Genomic DNA, 20,954 nt, shown 5'->3' with positions numbered 1-20,954 from the left:
AATAAAATTCAATAAAAATTGTAAATTGAAATTTAAATTGGACCAACTGTCGCGTAAATTCGAAAATTTCTTTTCCTTCGATCAGCCATAAATTGTCGGAAAAAGATTCCTCATTGCGATTATCATTATGACGTCAATTGTTCCGTAATTTTTACTGGATATTTCTTCCCGCAAAGGAAAATGATAGAATTGAAAATAACTTTCATTATACTCTAACAAAAAAAATATTCAATCGGTCGTTCACATCTCCTCAAGTTGCCCTCCCAAAGCCGTTCCATAAACGAGCCAAAAATACGAAACCCCTCTCTTTTGTGAAGCTCACGTTATCGGAAACAATAGTCGAATTTTCTGAATTCAGACTTTTGTCTTGCCCCCGCAATTCACGCACCTCGATCCAACGAAAATAAAATCCAGTACCTCCCATTATTCAGTTAACAATGCTTCACGGAGTGTCGATGCTTAATGAAATTCGTCAAGTGCGTGACATTGACTAAAGCATTGGCAACGAGATTTTCCATGTTTGCACGATGGACGTCCCAGTATCGCGGCGTGCGTCACATGCCTGTTGACAAAACCACTTTCTCTCTTTCTCTCTCTCTCCCTCATGCCCCTCATCGGTACTCAATTGAGCAAGCATTGGCTTGAGTCCCTTCGTTACTCAAGAGTGTTCCATGAGGGTGGCAAACATGTGTGATTTTATGCCAAACATTATCACAATCGATAATGCGTTATCGTATACTTCAGAATTGCATTGAGGCAATCACATTTCTCCTGCATTGTCACTTTGAATAGGATTTATTGGTGGGCCATAGATGATGATTAATAGTAGAAGGTCGATCAACTAATGATGCGCTAGAATTTTCTAGCACATCAGTAGCATATGCATTCCTCTTACCCCTAATTATCTATTTCTTCATTAACGTTTTTTCATATGATTGCTATTTTTTTATAGTTTAAAAAATATGAGTAAGAATCAACAGGTTTCGAACTACGATAAACTCGAAATATTTTTGTATGTGGAACCATGAACTCTTTATCAATAAATTGAGCAAACTATGAACATCCACAGATGACAACGAGACTAATAATAATAACGTAAAAGCACCCTCAAAGCTATCGTGTTCGGTATTCATGGCTCGATATCCGTTTGTAAATAGTTTGCAGATGCGAGGAGGCTCCATTTGAAATCCATCAGTTTGTGAATGTTCAGTGGTCTATTCTTGAACTGTTCCCACATTTCCATAATTTTCGTAGAGTTGAGTAGGGCACAAGACGATAAGCCAGAAATGTACCATTAACGACGAATGGAAGAAATGGGAAATTAAAGGAAATAACATGAGCTCGAAAAATTGAAGTCTCATAGGGGGAAGATAGTCGAGCAATTACTCCTCTGACACGATAAAATGAGTTTAATTCAGAGGCTCCCTCACTCACACCGGAAATTTTGATGTGCATTCTGGGGTGGAAAACCCAAAAAGACCCAAAAAAGGGAGTTTTCGTTTCATAATTTTCTCTTTATCAGAAATCCGTGAAAATCAATCCAGTTTTCCCAATTAATGTATTGCACTTGAAATAGCTTTTCATACAGCTCAACTGACTGATACCTCACTAGCAACTAAACAACTGTAATTTCTCCACAAGTTGGTGGATTTTGATTCTCTTTCACCAGTCACTCGAGTCGAGTAGAATAATTCACGGATTACCCACAACTGGAGTTCAAAACCGAGCCTCTCGGGAGTAAACTGTACTGCACAGAAACAATTTAATAGTTAAATACCTCAAAGTAAATCAAAGGTCTTACTTTCAACCATTCAGTCATCCCTAGAATTACATGGTGTTTAAGCATGTACACAAACCCTGCGGGGGCTGGTAGCGTCATGTGCACATGGCACTGCAACGTGATTCCAAGAGTTTCCATTATATTCATCAACTCTTCTGTTCGAACAGGATTAGCGATGAACAAACGAAAGTAGTCCATCAATTCCATCGAAATCGTTGGCGTAAAGTACTTGAAATAGTCCATTAAATACTCATACCTTTTACGTAAAGCAGTGAGCTACTAATAACCTGATTATTTACCCAGCTTTATGTAAAATTTTCTAGATGACTAGAATTTTTTTTTCAATATTTGCTTTCCAAAGGAAACATGGCAATTGTTGATCCATATCTAAGTACCTTGATTAGAATTCAGTTCATTCAATAGTTGTTGACTTTTGGCGTATTTTCATTAACTGCCTGCCGATAAGTAAAAAAAAATTGTCTAAATTGAATTAGTGATGGTCTAAAAACTGATAATAATGTTCATGTCATGAGGACCGGTGAAAAGCAATTATATCTAGCCGAAAGGCTCCATCCGATTATAAAATCACATTCGTCAAATAATGCGAATATAGCATGATGATGTAATACTTTGTTGAAGATAATAAAGATCAAATATTTGGATTTTCTTCTGGCTCATTCCAGGAATCTGTCGTTATTCGCTGCAAATATCTATTTTGAAAAGAGAATATTTATATCTGACAATTGATTATTGAAAATCCAGTTTTTATGCTACCATTTTCTCATATACAAACTGTTAAGTTTTACTGTGCATAACAGTACCTAATTCTTGGAACAGAATCCCTGTTTATTAAAGATTTCCACGAATAAAAAGAAATGAAAACTTTAGGATCATTATTCTCGATAATGAGATTTATGCATACTATGAATGCGCCATCAAATGTTTTTTAAAATATCAATAGTCAGACAAGAGAAAAGAGTAGAAAATGACTCCAGTATTGCACATATGTATGGCTGATTACAATTAATGTTGCCGAATGACAAAATATACGATTATATTGTCTCTGGATGTAATAAATGTACGTGGTATAAAAAAGGTTGACATAAATGTCTCACGGTAAAGAGAAGAGATCCACATAGTAAACACAAGTAAAAAGAGGTCGTAATTGTTGTACGTGACGTCAATAATAAGGATTTTCGTGCTGGAGGGACTGTGACCTTCGCTTCCCATTCCCCCGCCATTATGTTTTATAGGGCCCGAAGACTAGAATCTCGCCAGTACACCTGCATCTCAAGTTTCATATGCCCTTTTGCAAAATTCCCAAATTTACCTGCAGAATCTGTTAACGACAATGACATTCGTGCTACTTTAACGAGAAGGCTTACAAGAGACCAGGTACTGCCGCACCTAGATGAATGAAAATTCCCGTCCTATTTTTGCTCCAGCCTACGTAAGCCTTTTATCCTCTTTTGTTCAACGCCTCCTTCATAAATGAGCTACAAAAAACAACGATTTTTTTGCAGGTTGACGGAGCCGTAATGCGATGGAAATGCTCATCATTCGGGATTATGAATATTCTCAATAGTTTTTTTTTCATTAATATAGATGGACATGAATTTTTTTTTAATTTACTGATCGTTACTGGCGAATAGAGGTCTTGTATATGACACCGGACAAATATTTTGAAATTGCACGGAAAGAAAAATTACGGAACACCTTTGCATTTTTTCACTAAACGTTTCCAACTTTTTCCCGAAAAGTCACTGAAAAAATACGTAACTGTTCCGTAATTTTTACTGAATACTATTCTCACGGATCAAACGGATCTCACACAAAGTTGAATATCTCCTCAATTTATCATTCGAGTCATAAACAGCTTCATAACCCATTTTAACTAAATATTTTGAGTTTTGGAAGGATGAAAGTACGTAAAAGAATTTTAACCGGAAATTTGGACTGGCTAAATTAAATAGAAATTGAATAAAAATTCCGAGCGATTTCCCTGGCTCTTCATTTTTAAATCCTATAAAATTGCTCTGCACTAAAATTGTTTCTACAATTTAAAAAATAAAATTACGAACACATTCTTTCCCCTTAAGTATCTCTAATGGCATTTAAATTCCATGACCGCGGTCTTTTTGCCCGCCAACTATGGACCACAACAAGTAGATGCCGGCGCACCAGATTTGTTTACAAAAGTGTCTCTCGATCTGAGAGAATTGTCATTCTCAAAGATGTATCGTCAATTTAAAGAGTTCGTCGATACAAAGAATTTAGAAGAACTTAAAAATCTGATTGATAAAGCAGACTCGGCCGAGGTGAGTAAGCCCTTCATAATCAACATGTAGTGACATGAATTTTGAGGTTAAAAACCTGCTCCAGGATTGGATTTATTTATTTTTCTTCTGCTGGTAGAGAATAATATATAAGTAATATCTGTCGCGACTATTAAGTTTCCAAAAAACGAAACGAATGTCTACAAAGTCAGTCCGGAGAAAAATAACAGTAATAATAAAATAATATAACACTAAAAGTCATCCTTTTGGTTTGTTTTTTAAATTAAAAATAAATATATATAATGACCCTGAATTTACCGTCCAGTATTTTCGAAGAATCATTGATCGACCTTCACCACATGCCTCTATCTTGTCAAATTTCAGCTCTGTAGTATAATCCTCCCAAGAATTGCTAACAGCGATGGCCCAGCTATTCTTGACCAACTGTTATCTCACTTCTCCACCTCCGAAGTCTCCCAATCAAAGCACAGAAAGCTCGTAGAAGCAATCCTAAAGAGCCTACGAACAGCAAAAGTGAGTACTTCTCACGTGAACGCCTTATTAAACCGAATAATCCAAGACTTGCCCAAGTACTCGAAGCTTCAACTGACGAAAATTGTCGATTACTGTCTTAACAGCCTTCGCTTAAATGACGACGATTTTTTCTGCTGGAGGGAGATCCTTCCCATCACCTTGCAAATCCTCGAGGACGAGAAGTACATAAATTACAAGGGAAATGAGGTGACAGGCTCAGAGTACAAATCCCTGATTATTCAGTCCATCTGCAATCAGCCATGGGACCTGGGAACTGTCACATCCCTGGCAAAAATGTTTGGCGAGATGAGAATGGACAAGAACGATCATGGATTGGTGATAAGAGCCCTGTGTGATAAAATACCTGAGATGGATCACAAGGAGATGCCACCACTGGTGCATCAGATACTGAGACTCAGTGACAATGTGGATGGAAGATTAGTTATTGGGATATTGCAGAAATATTTTGAGAGGTTGTATACTGCTGTTGATAAGGAGACACCGGAGACAGTGGAGAGCATAGGTGAGGTCAGTCTGAAGGAGATCCAAGACACTGAGAGCACGGTGCTCTACCACATTCGTCAGTCAGCCCTTCTGAACCACTCAAGTCTCAAGGACTTTGTCAAGAATCTGAAGAACGTGACAAATGCTCCCGAATTCATTCTTGAGCCCTTCCCCATGTCCGTTCTACTCATGATTTCGGATATCTACACTGACCAGATCTTCGACATTATCAAGCAGGCGTTGATGAGGAAGATTCAGGATGACGAGCGCAGGAAGACCTCCTTCTGGGTCAAGAATGTCCTTCCCGATAGTTCGGTTGTCATGGATATCATGGGTCAGATCATTGAGAACAGTAGTAAGGACAGACATCTGGTGCTACAGGGACTGTTGGATCTTGCGTTTGTACTCATGGACACTGGCAAGGCTAGGGATGGCGAGGAGAATCTCCTGCACGAGGTGGGGGTGAAGATCCTGCAAAAGTTGATGAAGAAGAGGCACGAAATAGTGCCTATTGTCCTCCAAAATCTTACGGATAAGATTGTCGCTGGGGGTACTGCCATCTCGCATTATATTGAATGCCTGGCATACATGTGTCGCCGAGCAACATTCATGGTTCATCAATCCCAAGTTCCGGTGTCGAACCTTCTCGAGCCACTCCTGACTATTCCGGGGGAAGCAGCCACCCAGGTTCTCTACGCAACAGTCCCTCTTATCCGCACGTCTTCCACAATTCGTGACTCTCTTGTCCTCATTCTCCGCAAGGCTCTGTACCGAAAGGGCGTTGAAACTCGAAAAATGGCAGTGGTTGGATTTTTGCAATTCCTCAGCAACTTGAAGATCACTCCATTCAGCCTGAGCCAATCGTCCTCAAGTATGACCACCGGCTCCAACTCCTCGATCTTCACTCAAGCGACGATGGAACGAGGCAGCCAAACCAAGAATACTCGAAGTCACAACGCCTTCTGTCAAGAGATCCTCATAATCCTGACAAAATGCTTCTCCCATGAAGCAGAAGTTCGCCAACACCTGTATAAGGGTCTTCATGAGGCGGTCGCAGCGAATCCAGAATTGGCGGAGGCAGCAATCGAGCTCCTATTGTCTCACTTTGCAGACTTCTACGAGTCTGATGAGGCTGTAAAGCCCCCCGTGAAGTTCGAGGATTGCACGGGTGTCACAGGACCCGAAGCCGTCCTCCAGGAGCCCATAGGACACTTGATGTTCTCTCTACAGCAGATGTACTGCACTGTCGCTAATAAGAACCTAGAGGCCCTCGATAAGTTGAGCAATGTCCTGGAGTCTTTGTGCAAGAGAATGATTCCTTCAGCCCTCGATGATCTTCGAGTTGATGAGAGGCCAGATCTCCTGGACAACAGTTCCAAATCTCAACAGAGAGTCAACTCCATTAAGCTCTCTGTAGGTTGCTTGGAAGCTCTGATTGCCTACCGATTTGGCAGCTGGTCCAAAGACAATGAGACTGTTGCTCAGAATGTCTACAATTTATTCAAGTCCTACAACGAGATCCTAGAGTTCTGCCGGTCTGTCAATAAACCATCAAAACAGAAGAAGGACAAAGGAAAGAAGGACAAGGATCATGACACAACGATGAAGAGGGGACCCAAGGGGGGAATTAAACTCCCTCCAACTATCCTCAACATTGATATTATTTACAAGATGCTTTCGTTATTGTATGATCCTAATGTCGCTTGGGCAACTAACGAACAGGCTAATCATCTGAAAAAACGACCTGACTTTCACACCTACTGCCTTCACATTTGTGTTCAGATATTCCAAAGTGCAAAGACCCTGAAAAATGTTGAACGTATGAAGCATCGGGATGTGCACGAGAAGGATTATCTCAAAATTGGAGAGTTGCTGTACAAAAATATTGTTTGTGATTTGGACAGAGTCCGAGAGTTCGATGATGAAACTGCTGTTCTAGGGTTGGAGTGTTTCAAAGAGTACTGTGATGTCATGTGCACATTGTTCAGTACCAGTCTGTCCAAGTTTCTGGGGGAAATCTGTGCCCCATCACCATCAGAAGGGCTCAGTGCTCAATTCAATACTTTGATTTGTGCATTACAAGCTCTGATTGATAGTTATTACGAAGAGGATAGCGAGGAAGAGAGCAATAAAATTCCATTCATACTGATGGAGACAGTGGCTCTACTGTTGAATAAAGCTGGGGTATCTGCTGGTAGCTTTGGAAATACCTTCCAGTGGCTACAGAAAATGTCGAAGGTGGAAAATATTGACCCACAGATTGCCCTGATTATTCTACAGTTGATCACAATTATTGAGGAACGTGAGGCTGATTATGGCAAGGTGTTGGATGAGATGTGTGTGGATCTGTGCAAGAAACTGGGGACCATTGATGATAATAACATCACCGTGAAGGAGAGCTACAGTATTTTGACAGAGAGCACCACGACACAAGCTCACAGTATTTTTAATAATTCTCTGAAGAACAAGCTGACCAATGCATCGTGGATTTTGGGGAGACTGAAGTCTGAGCATGTGGTAGCAATCTCCCCGGGAATTGGGGATGAAAATTTCAGGGAGAAATTGAAGGAGAAAGAGAAGAATCTCTGCCGACAGTTGTCATATGTCATTCAGACACTTCATGATTTGGCTAATGCAGATATCGATCCGGGACCGAATACTGACTTGACGTTTAAAAATCTTCATCAACTTTATGGGCTTCTCAACAACTTGACTAAATACTTCAGCAGCAAATCGACACAGCAGAATCCTGCATTTGAAGCTGTGAAGTTTATTCAGGTTGTAAAGCTTGCTGGAAAACCATTGAAAGCTACTTTCTATAACTTGGTAACGCACACTGAGGAAAAGCAGAACAGTAGCAAGAAGGCTGATGCTCATGCACAGAAGAATAAAGTGTTGAAGGAGACTAAGTTTATTCCCAAAGTCGTTTACGAGATTGAGCAGTTTCATAAGGAAATTTTGGCGCTTGAGAAGAAGACTCGGGTGAGATTATCAAATTGTTTGACGTAATTTTGACTGAGCAGACTTTAATGAATAGAAACCATTTATTTTTTTCTATTATCTCCAAGCATTAACAAATTTTCTAACTTCAGGTGCCACTGGAGAGTTATCTTAAACACAGTATCACAAGAGATTTCAGGATTAAACATCCGCAGTTGGTGGAAGGTCTGGAGAGGCTGGATCCTAGTCAGGTAAAAACACATTAAATAAAAACATGATCAAAATTGTTTATTGAAAAAAATCCTCACATTGAACTCACTTTTAATGATTTTTTTACCACAAAATGTTATTTTTACCCAGATGATGACAATGACTCAGAACACGATGAGAAATAACGAAACTCAGGATCACCTTGATCTATCAGACGATGATTCCAGTGTTTTGGAAGAGAGTCACGAGCCAACCCCGAAGAAACCAAAACGCGAAGTCAGCCCTTAAATATCGGAGATTATTATAAAACAATGCTGAATGTATTTTTCTACGAATTTCAAATAAAATTTAAGCAACGAAGTCGAGTGGCCGGTTGAATCCACCCTTGCGATTCATGTATTGTCTATATTTTCGTTTTAAGATTACGTGAACCCCTCCAACATCATTGCCATCAACTTTCTTCCCTTTTGTTGTATCGAATCCACAAAAACCCATCAATTTCATCATCTCCTGCTCTTCTGGTGTTTTTCCCTGTAGATCAGCCTCTGAAAATGGATTTAAAAAATATTTGTAATTACATTCTATTTTCTGGTTTATTCCTGAAATTCAAAAGTCGAATACCTGTCAATTCAGGCCTCTCTGCAGTGGCTGGCTTACGCTTTGGTGTTGGACGATCCCTGTCTCTAGACCTCGACCTGGATCGTGAATATGATCGCCTGTGCCTCTCTCTCTCCCTATTTCTATCATGATCCCTGGATTTCCCTCGATCTCTATCGACCGATCTGAAAAATACAATCATCTGTTGAATATAATCAACCCTAACCCACATTACACACAATGCCGTTTAACAAATTATTGATGAAAAAGGAAATATTGAGGTTACCTTCTTCGCCTCTCCCTTGAGCGTCTTCTCCGTCGGTCCCTGTCACGCTCTCGATCTCGTGAACGATCTCTGGATCTATCTCTTCGTCGAGGCGAAGGGGATCGACTTCGTCCCATATTTTTACAGTAATTTCTTCACTTATAATTATACAGTAAAATTAGTGCATTGTAAACATTATTCCAGGGAACGCAAACACGGTTTGTGGATAATCGCGCCATCTATCGGAGGAGTTGTGTACTCTTGCTGATCCAACACCTTTATTCCTTGTCGACGGTAAATAAAGTTGTAAACGGGATAGATCGAGACTACGGATGGTCCGTCTATGTGACATCTCACGTGAATGTGAATATACCTAACCTATCAGTTTTTAAGTGTCGCACGTGTTCAGTCCAAACATAATTAGAATTGTTGTGTAGTTGAGAAAGTGATAATTTGTTCCTTGAAAGGAGAATAAAAATCGTTCCAGAGAGTTGAGACTCAAATTGAACCAGTGGATTGTAAAATGATTGATTTCGTAAATTTTAGAACTTTAGAGTCAATATTTTAGTTTTCAAATAGGGTTAAAAGCTGAACCGAGGATTTGATTGAGAAGAGGACTGTGGCTGAAAACCTACCAACCATAACAGGATGTTCAAGCGCAAAAAACAACCCACGCCTGGGAACTGCGTTCAGAAAAAACGCAAATTTTCAGTGTTCGAAAACAATCAACATGCTTTGAATAAACTTCCCCTAGAAATAACGGAGACCAACGGAGCAAACATCAGAGTGCTCACTAACGAGGAAAGAAAGTTTGCTGAACGTGTCTCTGACGTTGCAGGTAGTCCTGCTTTTAACCAATTCTGTCATTATCTAGTCAACGATAACTCCAGAAGAATAGAAAACCTCAACAGACAGGGAATTAAACCAGGCAGCATGGCAAATATCCTAGGTAGATGCCGGCTCATGGCACCCGAAGCTTTCCGTCAGATGTATGATCTCTGGTTGGACGAACATGGAAATAAAACAAAGTACGTCAAGACTCTTGAGATGCATGGAATAGGTCTATCGAGTGTGTCCACTTTGTTAACGTCAAGGATGATTCATGCTGCCACTTTTTTTAAAATTATGTATTATATTTGGTTCGATGAATCAGACAATCCAACCCAATGTCTACTCAACCTAAAGCAAGCGAAGATGAATATTTCCAGTATAGCTACTATCCTCAGTGGAGCAGCAATGAATATTTTCGTGGCATTCAAAAATCTATACGATGTATTTTTCGATTCGGAAGGAAACAAGACCCGTTACTTAATTGCTCTTCAGAAGAACAACATAACTCTAGCCAATTTATCTGGTTTATTAAATTCAGTGGGCGCCAATGCTGCCAAGATTCTGAAGGATTTGTGTGATATTTGGTTTGATGAGCACGGAAATAAGTCCCGATACTTGAAATCTTTTGAAGACCAAGACTTCAAGTTGGCAAATATGTCAGTAATTTTGCACGGCGGAAGAGCTAATGTGGTTACAGCTTTCAAAGAGCTGTATAATCTCTGGTTCGATGAAGAAGGAAATAAATCAAAATATATTAAGAATCTAGAACATGAGGGCATACGACCCGCCAATATGTGTACATTTCTACGGGGAGCCGGATCTAGTGCTTCGAAAACTTTTTTGGAAATGTATGGACTGTGGTTCGATGAAGAGGGAAATAAAACAGCATATTTGAAGAATCTAGAGGCAGCGGGAATCCATCTATCCAGAATGTCGAGTCTTCTGAATGGGGCAGGGATTAAAGCTCCCGAGGCCTTCAAACAATTGCATGATCTCTGGTTCGATGCGACGGGGAAGAAAACTCAGTATTTGGAAGCTTTCGAGAAGAAGGGAGTCAATTTATGCAACATATGTAGTATTTTAAATGGAACAGCGGCGAAAACATCTATAGTGTTTAAGGCGTTGTATTCTCTTTGGTTCAACGAGAATGGAGACAAAACACAATATTTAAAGTCTCTGGAAAATGAAGGTATAGACTTGGCTATTCTTTCTAGTATTCTGCATACAGCTAGAACAAACGCGCCCACAGCGTTCAAGGAGTTGCATGATCTATGGTTTGATGGAGAAGGAAACAAAACCAAATATTTGAAACACCTAGAAGATGAAGGCATTAATTTAGCTAATATATCGGGTATCCTGCATGCGGCAGGTGCTCAGGCGCCTACAGCTTTCAAAGCTTTGCACGATAGTTGGTTCGATGAAGAAGGGAACAAAACACAATATCTGAAAAATCTCGAAAGGAGCGGAATTAGGGTGGCTAATATATCGAGTATTCTGCATGGCTCAGGCGCCAAAGCGGCTATGGCTTTCAAAGACTTGTACAATCTTTGGTTCGATTGGAACGGGCAGAAGACACAATATTTAGGAGCTTTTAACGACACGGGCATCAATCTCGGAAATATATCTGGCATTTTGAACGGAGCAGGAGTCAAATCTTCCAAAGCCTTCAGAGATTTGTACGACTTATGGTTTGACGCGGAAGGACACAAAAGTCAGTATTTGAAAAATTTGGAGAAAGAGAAAATCAACTTCGCTAACATCTCTAGTATTCTTCGGAGTGCAGGGGCCGATGCTGCTAAGGCTTTTACCGACTTGTACAATCTTTGGTTTGATGCAGATGACAACAAACGACATTACTTGTTGGTTCTGGAAAAAGCCGGCATAAATCTGATACATATGACTAGTATTTTGCACGGAACTGGTGCCACAGCTTCCAAAGCATTCAAGAACTTGTATGATCTATGGTTTGATGAGGCGGGAATGAAAACCCAGTCCTTGGTGATTCTTGAAAAGAGTGGGATTAGTTCAGCTACAATAGCGAACATTTTGCATGGAGCAAGGGACCAAGCTCCCAAGGCTTTCCGAGAATTGTATAGTCTTTGGTTTGATGCAAACGGCAACAAAACACAATATTTGAAAGTACTGGATAGAAAAGGGGTAAGTCTATCCAATTTTGCTTGTATTTTGAATGGAGCAGAAGTTCAAACACCGAAAGCTTTCAAGGAACTATATAATCTATGTTTTGATGCGAGAGGAAAAAGAACAAAATGTTTGAGACGTTTAAGAAGCGTAGGGATGGATTTTTCCAACATGTCGAGTATTTTGAAGTGCTCAGGGCGCAACGCTCCGAAGGCGTTCCAAGAACTGTATCATTTTTGGTTTGATGGAGAAGGCGGTAAGACACAGTGCTTGCTGAAACTAGACGAAGAGAATGTGAGTCTACCCGAAATTGCTCGTGTTTTGCGCGCCGCGGGGGTTAAGGCACCTGCTGCTTTCAGAGATTTGTATAATTTATGGTTTGACGATAAGGGGAAAAAGACTAAGTATTTGAGACAAATAGAGAAGAAAGGAACAAATCTCGCTGATGTGGTGGGGATTTTTTATGCGGCGGGTGCTCAAGCACCTACAGCGTTCAGAGAGTTGCATTACCTTTGGTTTCATAAGTCTAAAGGAGTTGATTATTTATCTAATTTTGAAAAGAACAATGTTTGTTTGAAGCATATCGTTGATGCTCTTCAAGGGGCAGGATCTGACGCACCGAAAGCATTCATGCAATTGTACAAGGCTTGTTTTTGTAAATCGAAACTACAGAAACCTTTAAAATTCTTCATTCAGGGAAAAGACAAAAAAAATTTTACCACGAATGAGTTATTTGGTATTTTGAAGGGGGCGGGGTGTAGAGCGAAGTACGCTCTCAGACAATTCTATCGCTGTTGCTTTTGGCCTAAGGGAAAAAAGAAAGATCTATTAGAGGATTTTTATACCGCAGGCTTTACGCCAAGTGATTTGTCCAGTCTGTTATATGGAGCTGGGGCTAGTGTTCACGTTAGATTGACGAAATTTCATGGTCTTTGTTTTGATATAGAGAGGAAAAAAACTAAACTTTTACAAGATTTCTTGGAAGTAGGTTTTAAACCATCTGACTTGTGCAGCATGTTGTATGGATCGATTGGCACGGCCAGAAAACTTCATAAATTCTGTGTTGTAAGCCATACAAAAAAATATTTAAGGGATTTTCTTGATGATGGCTTCGCACCAAAATATTTATCAGCCATCTTGCGTGGTTCTAAGGCTCTAATTCGTACTGCTTTCCAAGATTTCCATGGCGTTTGTTTTAATACCGAAGGAGGTAGATCGAAAATTTTAAATGATTTTAGGACTTTGGGTTTTAAGCCGAAACATTTGGCCCGAAGCCTTTCCATGGCAGGAATTAATGCTGCCTCAATGCTCAGAAATTTTCATGAAATTTGTTTCAGTGACCAAAATCGCCTGCAACATTTATTATCTCTAGAACTAGTTTTCACCCCGATGAACATATGTAAGATCTTGAAGGGAAAAGAGCTTTGTATACTTGAAGAATTACATGATTTGTGTTTCAAAAGCAATGGAAAGAAAACAAAATACTTCAGGAGTCTTGTAAACGAGTATGGGTATGATATATTCAACATACTGTACGAGAAAATTAGAGGAGTTCCATTAAAGGCGTCCGAGCAACCGAACGGAAAAATGTAAACGTTGGTACGAAAACGTTGGTGTGATATTAAATTAATAATAATATTATTAATTCATGGTTATATCTTTTATACTTTGATAAAAATTATGGAGAAATCGAAAATTGTTAATAGAATTGTTAAGAATGAAAATTACTAATTGTATGGAATAAAATGGCGAAGAATGTAAAAAATTATCAGAGTGTTAATTTTTTCAATACATTCCATGAACGGAAATGGTAAAGCACAAGAACTTTTCGGCGTTCTGGAGAAAATAGATATTTGTATTTCCCTCGCCTTTTTTTATGTCGTACCAAACTTCAAATTATATTAAAATCGGCTGGCAATGGTAAAATGTCAAAAACTTTCTCAGAAAAGTTGAAAATGATTCGCGAAACAATTGTTTGCCGCTAAAATGTTTTTTCAATCATAAATAATTTTTTCTTGGGCTTAGTCATTACCGTAACATGTCAAAATCAACAGTGCCCTTCTCAGTTTAATATATTTTGTAAAAATCCCCCAAAAATGGAGATTATTGAAACAGAACAAGTTACTGGCAACCAGTCGAGGTCTCCGATTGATTTAAATATGAGTAAAATGACGGTGGTGAATTTGAAATCATTAGACTGGCATAACTACGAAATAGTGCCAAAAAAATTGAAAATAACAAATACAGGAAGAAACGTGGTTGTGTGCGGAAATTGGCAAAAAACTCCACATTTATCGTCAGGGCCACTACGGAGCGATTACACTTTTTCACAGATTCATTTTCATTGGGGCCCCACTGAAATGATGGGGAGTGAGCATTTAGTGGACGGAGCAAGGTAATTATTCACCGCAATTGATTCACTCGAAAATACTAGATTCACGACTAATCACCGACGCAATCACTGCAGCCAGCCAATGGAGCTACACGCAGTGCACTTTAAAAGTGATTATCTATCTCAAGAAGCTGCCATGAGGGAAACTGATGGCATAACCATGCTAGTTTATTTCTTTAAGGTACATCTTAACATGTCCATAAAAAATCCCACATGAATACTGCCATAAACAAATCTCGTACTTAATCATTTTCTCGATGTTGTGCTTAATTTAAATTCAAAATGTTCATGGATGTCGTGTTATTTACTAATTAGCTTCAGTCGGTGCCTAATTTAGCCCTCAATGGTATAGTGAACAGTCTGTCATCGATTCAACCTCCAGACTCTTCAATTCGAATTCCGGTAGAACCAATTAGTAATATACTACGACCCTTTGAAGACGATTATTTTTTGTACAAAGGTACTGTTCCAGTTGGAAAATATGAGACGCCTGTTATGTGGCTCTTCAGTAGAGAACCAATTGCAATTTCTCTCGAACAGGTAATTCATTAATTTTTTTTTTGAATAATACTTTTGTCACGCGTCAGAAAAATTTGGAAAAATATTCCCAAAAAAATAGTGAATTTCCAAATTGTTATTGCGAAAGCCCGAAGCGTTCATTGAATATACGATGAGCCTCCAAAAAATTCTGGAAACTTTAAGCTTAAAAGTATACATGCAGAAAATAATTCCATAGAGTCGAAATTCCCCCACTCGCGATTTAAAAAAATTATTGTCGATTATTTCTTAAATTAAAATTATTGATTTAGTATCAACTTAGTTACTGAAATTAAGTCGGCAAATGTATTCTCAGGTGGCGCAGTTTCGGAATTTGAACGATCGAAATTTCAACAGAATATTGAACAACTTGCGGCCCCTAGCATGCGTGAATCCCCCGGTTTTTTACGCTAATCCTAAGGGATCAAATTACGCTTCACTCTTACCAGTTTCACCGGATTCAATCCCTTGACATGGAGGCCGAAAGCTTCTGCTAATGGAACTTGAGACGTGGGATGATGTTTACTTTCTACGACGTCTTCGTCGTTTCCTCCTTTCCTCGGCAAGATTACATCCAGGGTAGAGGTCATCGCAGTTTGCCCCTCCAAGACCGAGTATCGAAGCTTTGATTGAATCGAACATGGCGGGCCAGGTTGCTTGGTGAACCATGCGACCGCACAACCAACTCATTCCGAGACTTAAAAAAAAAGCAAATTCGGAAATTAAATATTGAAATAGACCGAGATTCTCTCTAGCCGGATTAAAAAATTAAATACAAAAATCTTATTTTTCTAACAAATATCTCGGTCTTTATTTCCAATGTAATAACTCATATATTACCTCCAAACTGGCAGCCACACCTTCTGAGCTGTATTCAAACTCCTCGAATGCTGGTTATCCCGACATAATGTCCATCTCAAACACCGCCCAGCGTCGTGTTCGGCAACCATTGCAGCCTCGATTGATCTTAGCACTCTATGAGCAAGTTCATTGAGTTCCGCATTGTTGTTATACGCGAATTTCGAGGAGAAAACATTTCGTTTGAGCCTTATTGTACCATCTGTTACCACTGTTGTTGTTCCTGGATTCTGCAAAAGCGATGTTGAATATTCAAAACATTTTTTTTATTAAACTATGAATATCCATAATCTGAAGCGCTTCTCACCGTAATAGCCATCAGCAGTTGAATAGTGAACAATCCGAAGGCCAGAAATGCCAGGGCAGTGAGAGCAATTTCGAAAAAGTCTTTAATCGTCAATTCCCCTTTTCCTTTCCACGAAACATCGTGCCAAGACTCATCTTCATGGTCTGATTCGAAATAATGCTCTTCATGAATGATTGGAACTATTTCACTGTGAGGCGCATGATGATATGATGGTGGCGGCGGTGCTGGTGGGTAATTGTATTGATGGCTTGGAGGTTGACCGTACTGATGATTTCCAGTTGGCGAAGATATTAATTCTAAGGAATTTTTTCATTTTAATTTAGTGTCATTCAAATATCATTGCGATTTTGTCATAAATGGCAATACTATGTGTATTAATCGTTCGTAAATAAATTATTGATATTGATGTTCAATCGAAATTACCGTCGCCATCGTCGTAGAAGGATCCGATTTTACCCGGAGCAATTGGAACTAAGGGCGCAATCGGAGCTGGCAGTGCATAGCCTGTCACTTCACCATCGAACTCTTCAAAATCATGTGGAATCCCCTTTTTCGACGTTTTCTTATGCAACTTCTTTGGCATGTAGTGACGATAAACATCATCTAGAGTAGTTGTTCTGTGCGAAAAAAAATCTCTACAGAATAACAGGAAAAGTAGAAATTGGCAAAGAAACTTTGTAGGCAATTGACACCAATAATGAAGTCTTTCTAATTCAGTAATTGAAAAAATAAATAAATAAAGGCAAGTTCGTTTTTGAAAAAGGGAGAGGAAAGTTTGAAGAATTACCTTTGGAGCCATTCTTTGTATTTACTACTCCCCTCATCTGATAATAACTTATCGTGAACAGTCACATTTTCTTCTCCAAGAAAATCTGGCATCGAATTCGCCGACGGATCCTCCAGCCGTTTAACCCTCGTCGATTTCACCTCACGGAATATCTCCTCAGCTATGAAACCATGGCACAGGTACTCGTTCATCCTCTTCCTGCGAATATCAAATGAAGGATGTCTGGATAATTGAAATGAGCGAATAGCAATAATAAAATTGATGAAAATCAAATAACAAGAACATAAAATGAAATTCTAAAGAATAATTACAACTCTGTTATCATTCACTGTGATTTACCTGTGATATTCCATTTTATTGAGAGCCTCCTGGTATGTCCCGTCTACCCTGACATTATCCAACGTCACTTCATTCCCATTTTTTTCGGTTTTATTGGACGCGTCCAACAGGAACGTTCCAGGCAGAAGATCGAACGACAGAATATCATCTGGGCTCAAGCAAAAATCATTCCCGTCGTAGTAGCACTCTTCACCCGACGACTCTACAATCGTCACGATAATCAAGAAGAGGATCACCATGATTCTTTTGCTCGGGCGTTGGGCCCGCACTGGCGACTGTCTTCCGGCATTTTCGTTAGGACATGCTCCTGCGTATGATAATTGTCCCATCCGCTACGTGTAATTGCAGTTACCGCAATAATCGTAGCTAAGTTTGTACACTTCCACAGTAGCTAAATTCTTCAACAGCTGTGAATCTAAGCAATGACAATTGAGCTCTGCCGTGATATTCGAAAGAATATTTTTATTCACAGTTGGATTCATTATATCTCTTATCAGTTACCATCAAAAAATGATCTGTTATCCGTTAACACGCGAATACGTGCGCTTTTTGGGGCGTACAGGATAATATTTTCAAAAATTTGAAGACTATTTTATCATTTGAATCGTGTCGAGAGTATCAGATGACCTCCCCCATTAGCAATATGTATTTAAATTAAAAAACGAAGGAGTAAATGAGAATCAAATATGCACAAGAGACTCACGTATCACTGGCGACTCAACCCACATGTAAACAAATCGAATCCGAAAATCCCCCTGTCATTACAAGTCTCAATTACCCATTCAAAATTGAAATCTGACACTTATGATTAAATACACGTGTATTAAAAATCACTTACACTCTCATGAATGTTTTAGGATTTCAAGGAGAAGTGGAAATATGTGGGTGGGGGAGTAGATATGCCAAGGTGATGGGTAATGGGACCTTTGTTCCCTTGGGAACCACTCCACCTGTCTAATATCTCGGCAAGAGTGGCTGTATTCGCTCGTGCTTCATAGCCCACTTCTCACATTTTCCATTTTTCCTATCTACCGTGCGTTCATTTTTTTTTTCACCCGCCATGACCAATAAAATTACAGACGCACGAGAAGCATCATCGAAAATTGGGTGTAACGTGTCGAATGGATGGTTAGGGAACAGTTGGTATAATGGGGGATTTCTCACGTGTAAAAGCTTGTGGTTTTGTTCTTACGGGCTTAGGGGTTGGGTTACCCCTCGCAGACTCAGGTGTTTGATTGATCATTTCGATTATATTTCGTGTGAGTTTAAGGGATCCTTAATGGGACTTTTTGCACCTTTCTGGTTTACTAATGTGAGAAGCAATGACAGAACGAATTAAATGTTTATTCGTTCATTTGTTTATCTATTTGTTGTAGGAGAAATAGTGCCAATGACATTTTAGTCATTTTCTGAGTGTCTGATGAATCTATCAGGGGTGAAATATAGTCGGAGGATTTACTTCAGCGATCAAGGATATGTGAATATCTATTTGAATTTGCAGCGAACTATTTTATAGCTTCAATCATTGTCAATACGATGATGTGCAGAAATATGACAAAATTTCTCACGATTCTATAGATTGGTGTGCGTATAACAACACGTTTCAAGTAAATTGACAGTTTCTGTTTGTTTCACGCGCTTGTCATGATCTTAATTTCCTGTTACTGATTTCATGATTTCGCGAAATTTCATGGATTGCTACAGGAGCTTCAATTGAAATTAATCAAAATCCAAGAAATTAACCGATTCGACTGATTGCAACCCTGAGTGACGCAGGGATTTCATAGATAATTTGACGAGTGATTGAAAATTTAATAAAGAGGCATGAATAACAATAATTTCGCAATATTTTACAATGGAAATGAGGCTGTTATGCCACGTTTATCAACTCTTTAAAAATCTTTGAAGAAAAAAAATTATTACGCGATTGCTTCAATCACTCGTTTGTGTCCTCAGAAAAACAGTTTGACACTAGGTGAGATGTTTGTCATCATCGAAATAACTCACGGGTTTAGTTGTCTGTTCAGCTTTATGTCCCAAGCAGTTTCCAGGAAGTTAACATGGACGGAGTGCCATGACACTGTAGCCTCCACCGAGCGTCACTTCCACTCTTCGCACCTTCCTTTACACAGTTTAAACAAGAGTTTCTTCTTTTAGGAGTATTGCTTAATGATTCATATGAAACTACATATTTTGAATCTTTATCGAACATGCTTGCATACCTCGTTCCCTTATTAGTGAAAATTTCATGTTATCGTATTCTTCAATTCAAAAATTTGAATTTTGTTTTTCTGCAAAGGAGGAAAAATCTATTAGAAATAAATGCGATTTCCAAGAGAAATTTAACAGAGATCTTATGCAATTTTATATTAAATTTACTGGTTTCTGCGGAATTCAACCATTTTGTTCTTTAATCTCACACAAGTATTTATGACGTAATTAATTCAACGGACATAAATGTGTCAATAATAATAAAGATTTTTCTAGATCTCTTCATATCAATAGCCGCGCTGAGTTTTTCAATGATTGGGAACGGAAGTGAAAATTACCCCCATATAATTAAAAAGAATACAAAAACTAATTTAAGAAAGAAAAAACCATTTATCTCTCATTCAACACTGGAAATGAAATTTATAGACCCAGTGAAGATTTAATAAAAGCTTGGGAAGATTCGAAGGCGGTCTTTAATCATATTTCTAAAGGTGGGTAGAAGCGAAAGGAGCTTTTATATATTACCGTAGGAGCTGGAGTGGGCTTGTGCCATAATGGTCTTTCTTTTCGGGGGCTAGAGCGCAAGGGGGTGTTTTAGTGGTGTTCGAGGAAGGGCGGGACTTCTTCATACGGACATGCGCATATTATCCTTTAAGAATATATTTTCAGCCATCCTGAATCAACAAAATTATTGAAGGATCTATTCAGTTTGCTTCTAAATCGAAGGATTGCAATCGATCAATTTTTTGATGCTTTGGTTTTGGTTGAAAATGATGCAGAATTTTGTGGATTACTAACATATAATCTTTGATGACTATATGCTACGTGTGTCGGCGTCCATTTAGCAGTCAATTTTTAGAAGATCGTCATTTTGGCAGGTTAAAGGTTCTAATGAGGGTTAATTCGCGGGCAAGTTCACTAAACATATCAATTCATCGACAATAAAAAATGATAGTGCTGTTGTAATAAAATTTTTCGGAATTCGTGTGAAAGTTTTATTGAATCGCGGACGAAATTCGCGTTTTCCTCAGTAAAAGTTATATGTGTCGGTTGGCCGTTACTTTTCAATGCTAGCCATAGAATTTGTCAAGAGATGTCTATATCTATTAATTAGAAACTACTGAATTGAAACAGAACCCGGCTAAATTTTTAAATTTTGGCGATAAATAATTCCCAATAGAGGCTGAACGCCATTCATTTTCGTGTCCCGACACTTGGAAAAAAAAAATCAATTTCAAATTCGTATTCACAAAATACTGAAGGCTTAAGATAAAAATATTTTAAACTGTAGTTTACTACTCACGTATGCAGACCCTCATAATTTTCCGGGTATCCAATGACATCTCAAACATTGAAAATAGAACTGGAAGAGAGAACAATGAGGGGGGGGAGTACCTGCAATGTCGAAAGATGTCGAGGGGATGAAGTGTGAAGTGGTGGGGATGGT

The 20,954-nt window shown here is 38.9% G+C and overlaps 4 protein-coding genes across 7 annotated transcripts; 2 read left to right on the top strand and 2 right to left on the bottom strand.

Annotated features, from left to right (window-relative positions):
- Positions 1 to 3,935: 3,935 nt before the first annotated feature.
- LOC135169003 (Fanconi anemia group I protein homolog) lies at positions 3,936 to 8,604 on the top strand. The gene is made up of 4 exons (XM_064133672.1): positions 3,936 to 4,098; positions 4,441 to 8,076; positions 8,187 to 8,285; positions 8,395 to 8,604. Exons 1-4 carry the CDS (start codon positions 4,015 to 4,017, stop codon positions 8,530 to 8,532), a joined length of 3,957 nt encoding a protein of 1,318 aa, XP_063989742.1. The 5' UTR covers positions 3,936 to 4,014; the 3' UTR covers positions 8,533 to 8,604.
- Positions 8,120 to 9,340, bottom strand: LOC135169052 (U4/U6.U5 small nuclear ribonucleoprotein 27 kDa protein). Of its 2 annotated transcripts, XR_010300157.1 has the most exons (4): positions 9,128 to 9,340; positions 8,866 to 9,026; positions 8,354 to 8,789; positions 8,120 to 8,277 (listed from the first exon to the last, which is right to left on the bottom strand). XR_010300157.1 is itself a non-coding variant. In XM_064133747.1 (3 exons), exons 1-3 carry the CDS (start codon positions 9,241 to 9,243, stop codon positions 8,593 to 8,595), a joined length of 474 nt encoding a protein of 157 aa, XP_063989817.1. In that variant the 5' UTR covers positions 9,244 to 9,340; the 3' UTR covers positions 8,302 to 8,592. The 2 variants fall into 2 exon arrangements, 1 of the variants encoding a protein (XP_063989817.1); XM_064133747.1 differs by lacking the exon at positions 8,120 to 8,277 and having other exon boundaries at positions 8,302 to 8,789.
- A 3,904-nt stretch (positions 9,341 to 13,244) lies between these two features.
- Positions 13,245 to 20,938, bottom strand: LOC135169029 (uncharacterized). Of its 3 annotated transcripts, XM_064133697.1 has the most exons (10): positions 20,811 to 20,938; positions 20,033 to 20,181; positions 19,519 to 19,587; positions 19,304 to 19,418; positions 17,297 to 17,711; positions 16,958 to 17,155; positions 16,594 to 16,787; positions 16,171 to 16,466; positions 15,846 to 16,093; positions 13,245 to 15,702 (listed from the first exon to the last, which is right to left on the bottom strand). In XM_064133697.1, the coding sequence occupies exons 5-10, from the start codon at positions 17,623 to 17,625 to the stop codon at positions 15,528 to 15,530; spliced, it is 1,440 nt and encodes a 479-aa protein (XP_063989767.1). In that variant the 5' UTR covers positions 17,626 to 17,711; positions 19,304 to 19,418; positions 19,519 to 19,587; positions 20,033 to 20,181; positions 20,811 to 20,938; the 3' UTR covers positions 13,245 to 15,527. The 3 variants fall into 3 exon arrangements, with proteins under 3 accessions (XP_063989767.1, XP_063989775.1, XP_063989785.1); XM_064133705.1 differs by lacking the exon at positions 20,033 to 20,181; XM_064133715.1 differs by lacking the exons at positions 19,304 to 19,418; positions 19,519 to 19,587; positions 20,033 to 20,181; positions 20,811 to 20,938 and adding an exon at positions 18,489 to 19,147.
- Positions 14,173 to 15,477, top strand: LOC135169048 (carbonic anhydrase 1-like). The gene is made up of 4 exons (XM_064133739.1): positions 14,173 to 14,471; positions 14,544 to 14,649; positions 14,784 to 15,008; positions 15,322 to 15,477. Exons 1-4 carry the CDS (start codon positions 14,173 to 14,175, stop codon positions 15,475 to 15,477), a joined length of 786 nt encoding a protein of 261 aa, XP_063989809.1.
- Positions 20,939 to 20,954: the final 16 nt, after the last annotated feature.

This window comes from Diachasmimorpha longicaudata, chromosome 1, assembly GCF_034640455.1.
Source record: "Diachasmimorpha longicaudata isolate KC_UGA_2023 chromosome 1, iyDiaLong2, whole genome shotgun sequence".
Lineage (NCBI taxonomy): Eukaryota > Metazoa > Arthropoda > Insecta > Hymenoptera > Braconidae > Diachasmimorpha > Diachasmimorpha longicaudata.
The sequence above is the reverse complement of the archived record's forward strand: the minus strand, read 5'-3'. Positions and strand labels throughout refer to the sequence as shown.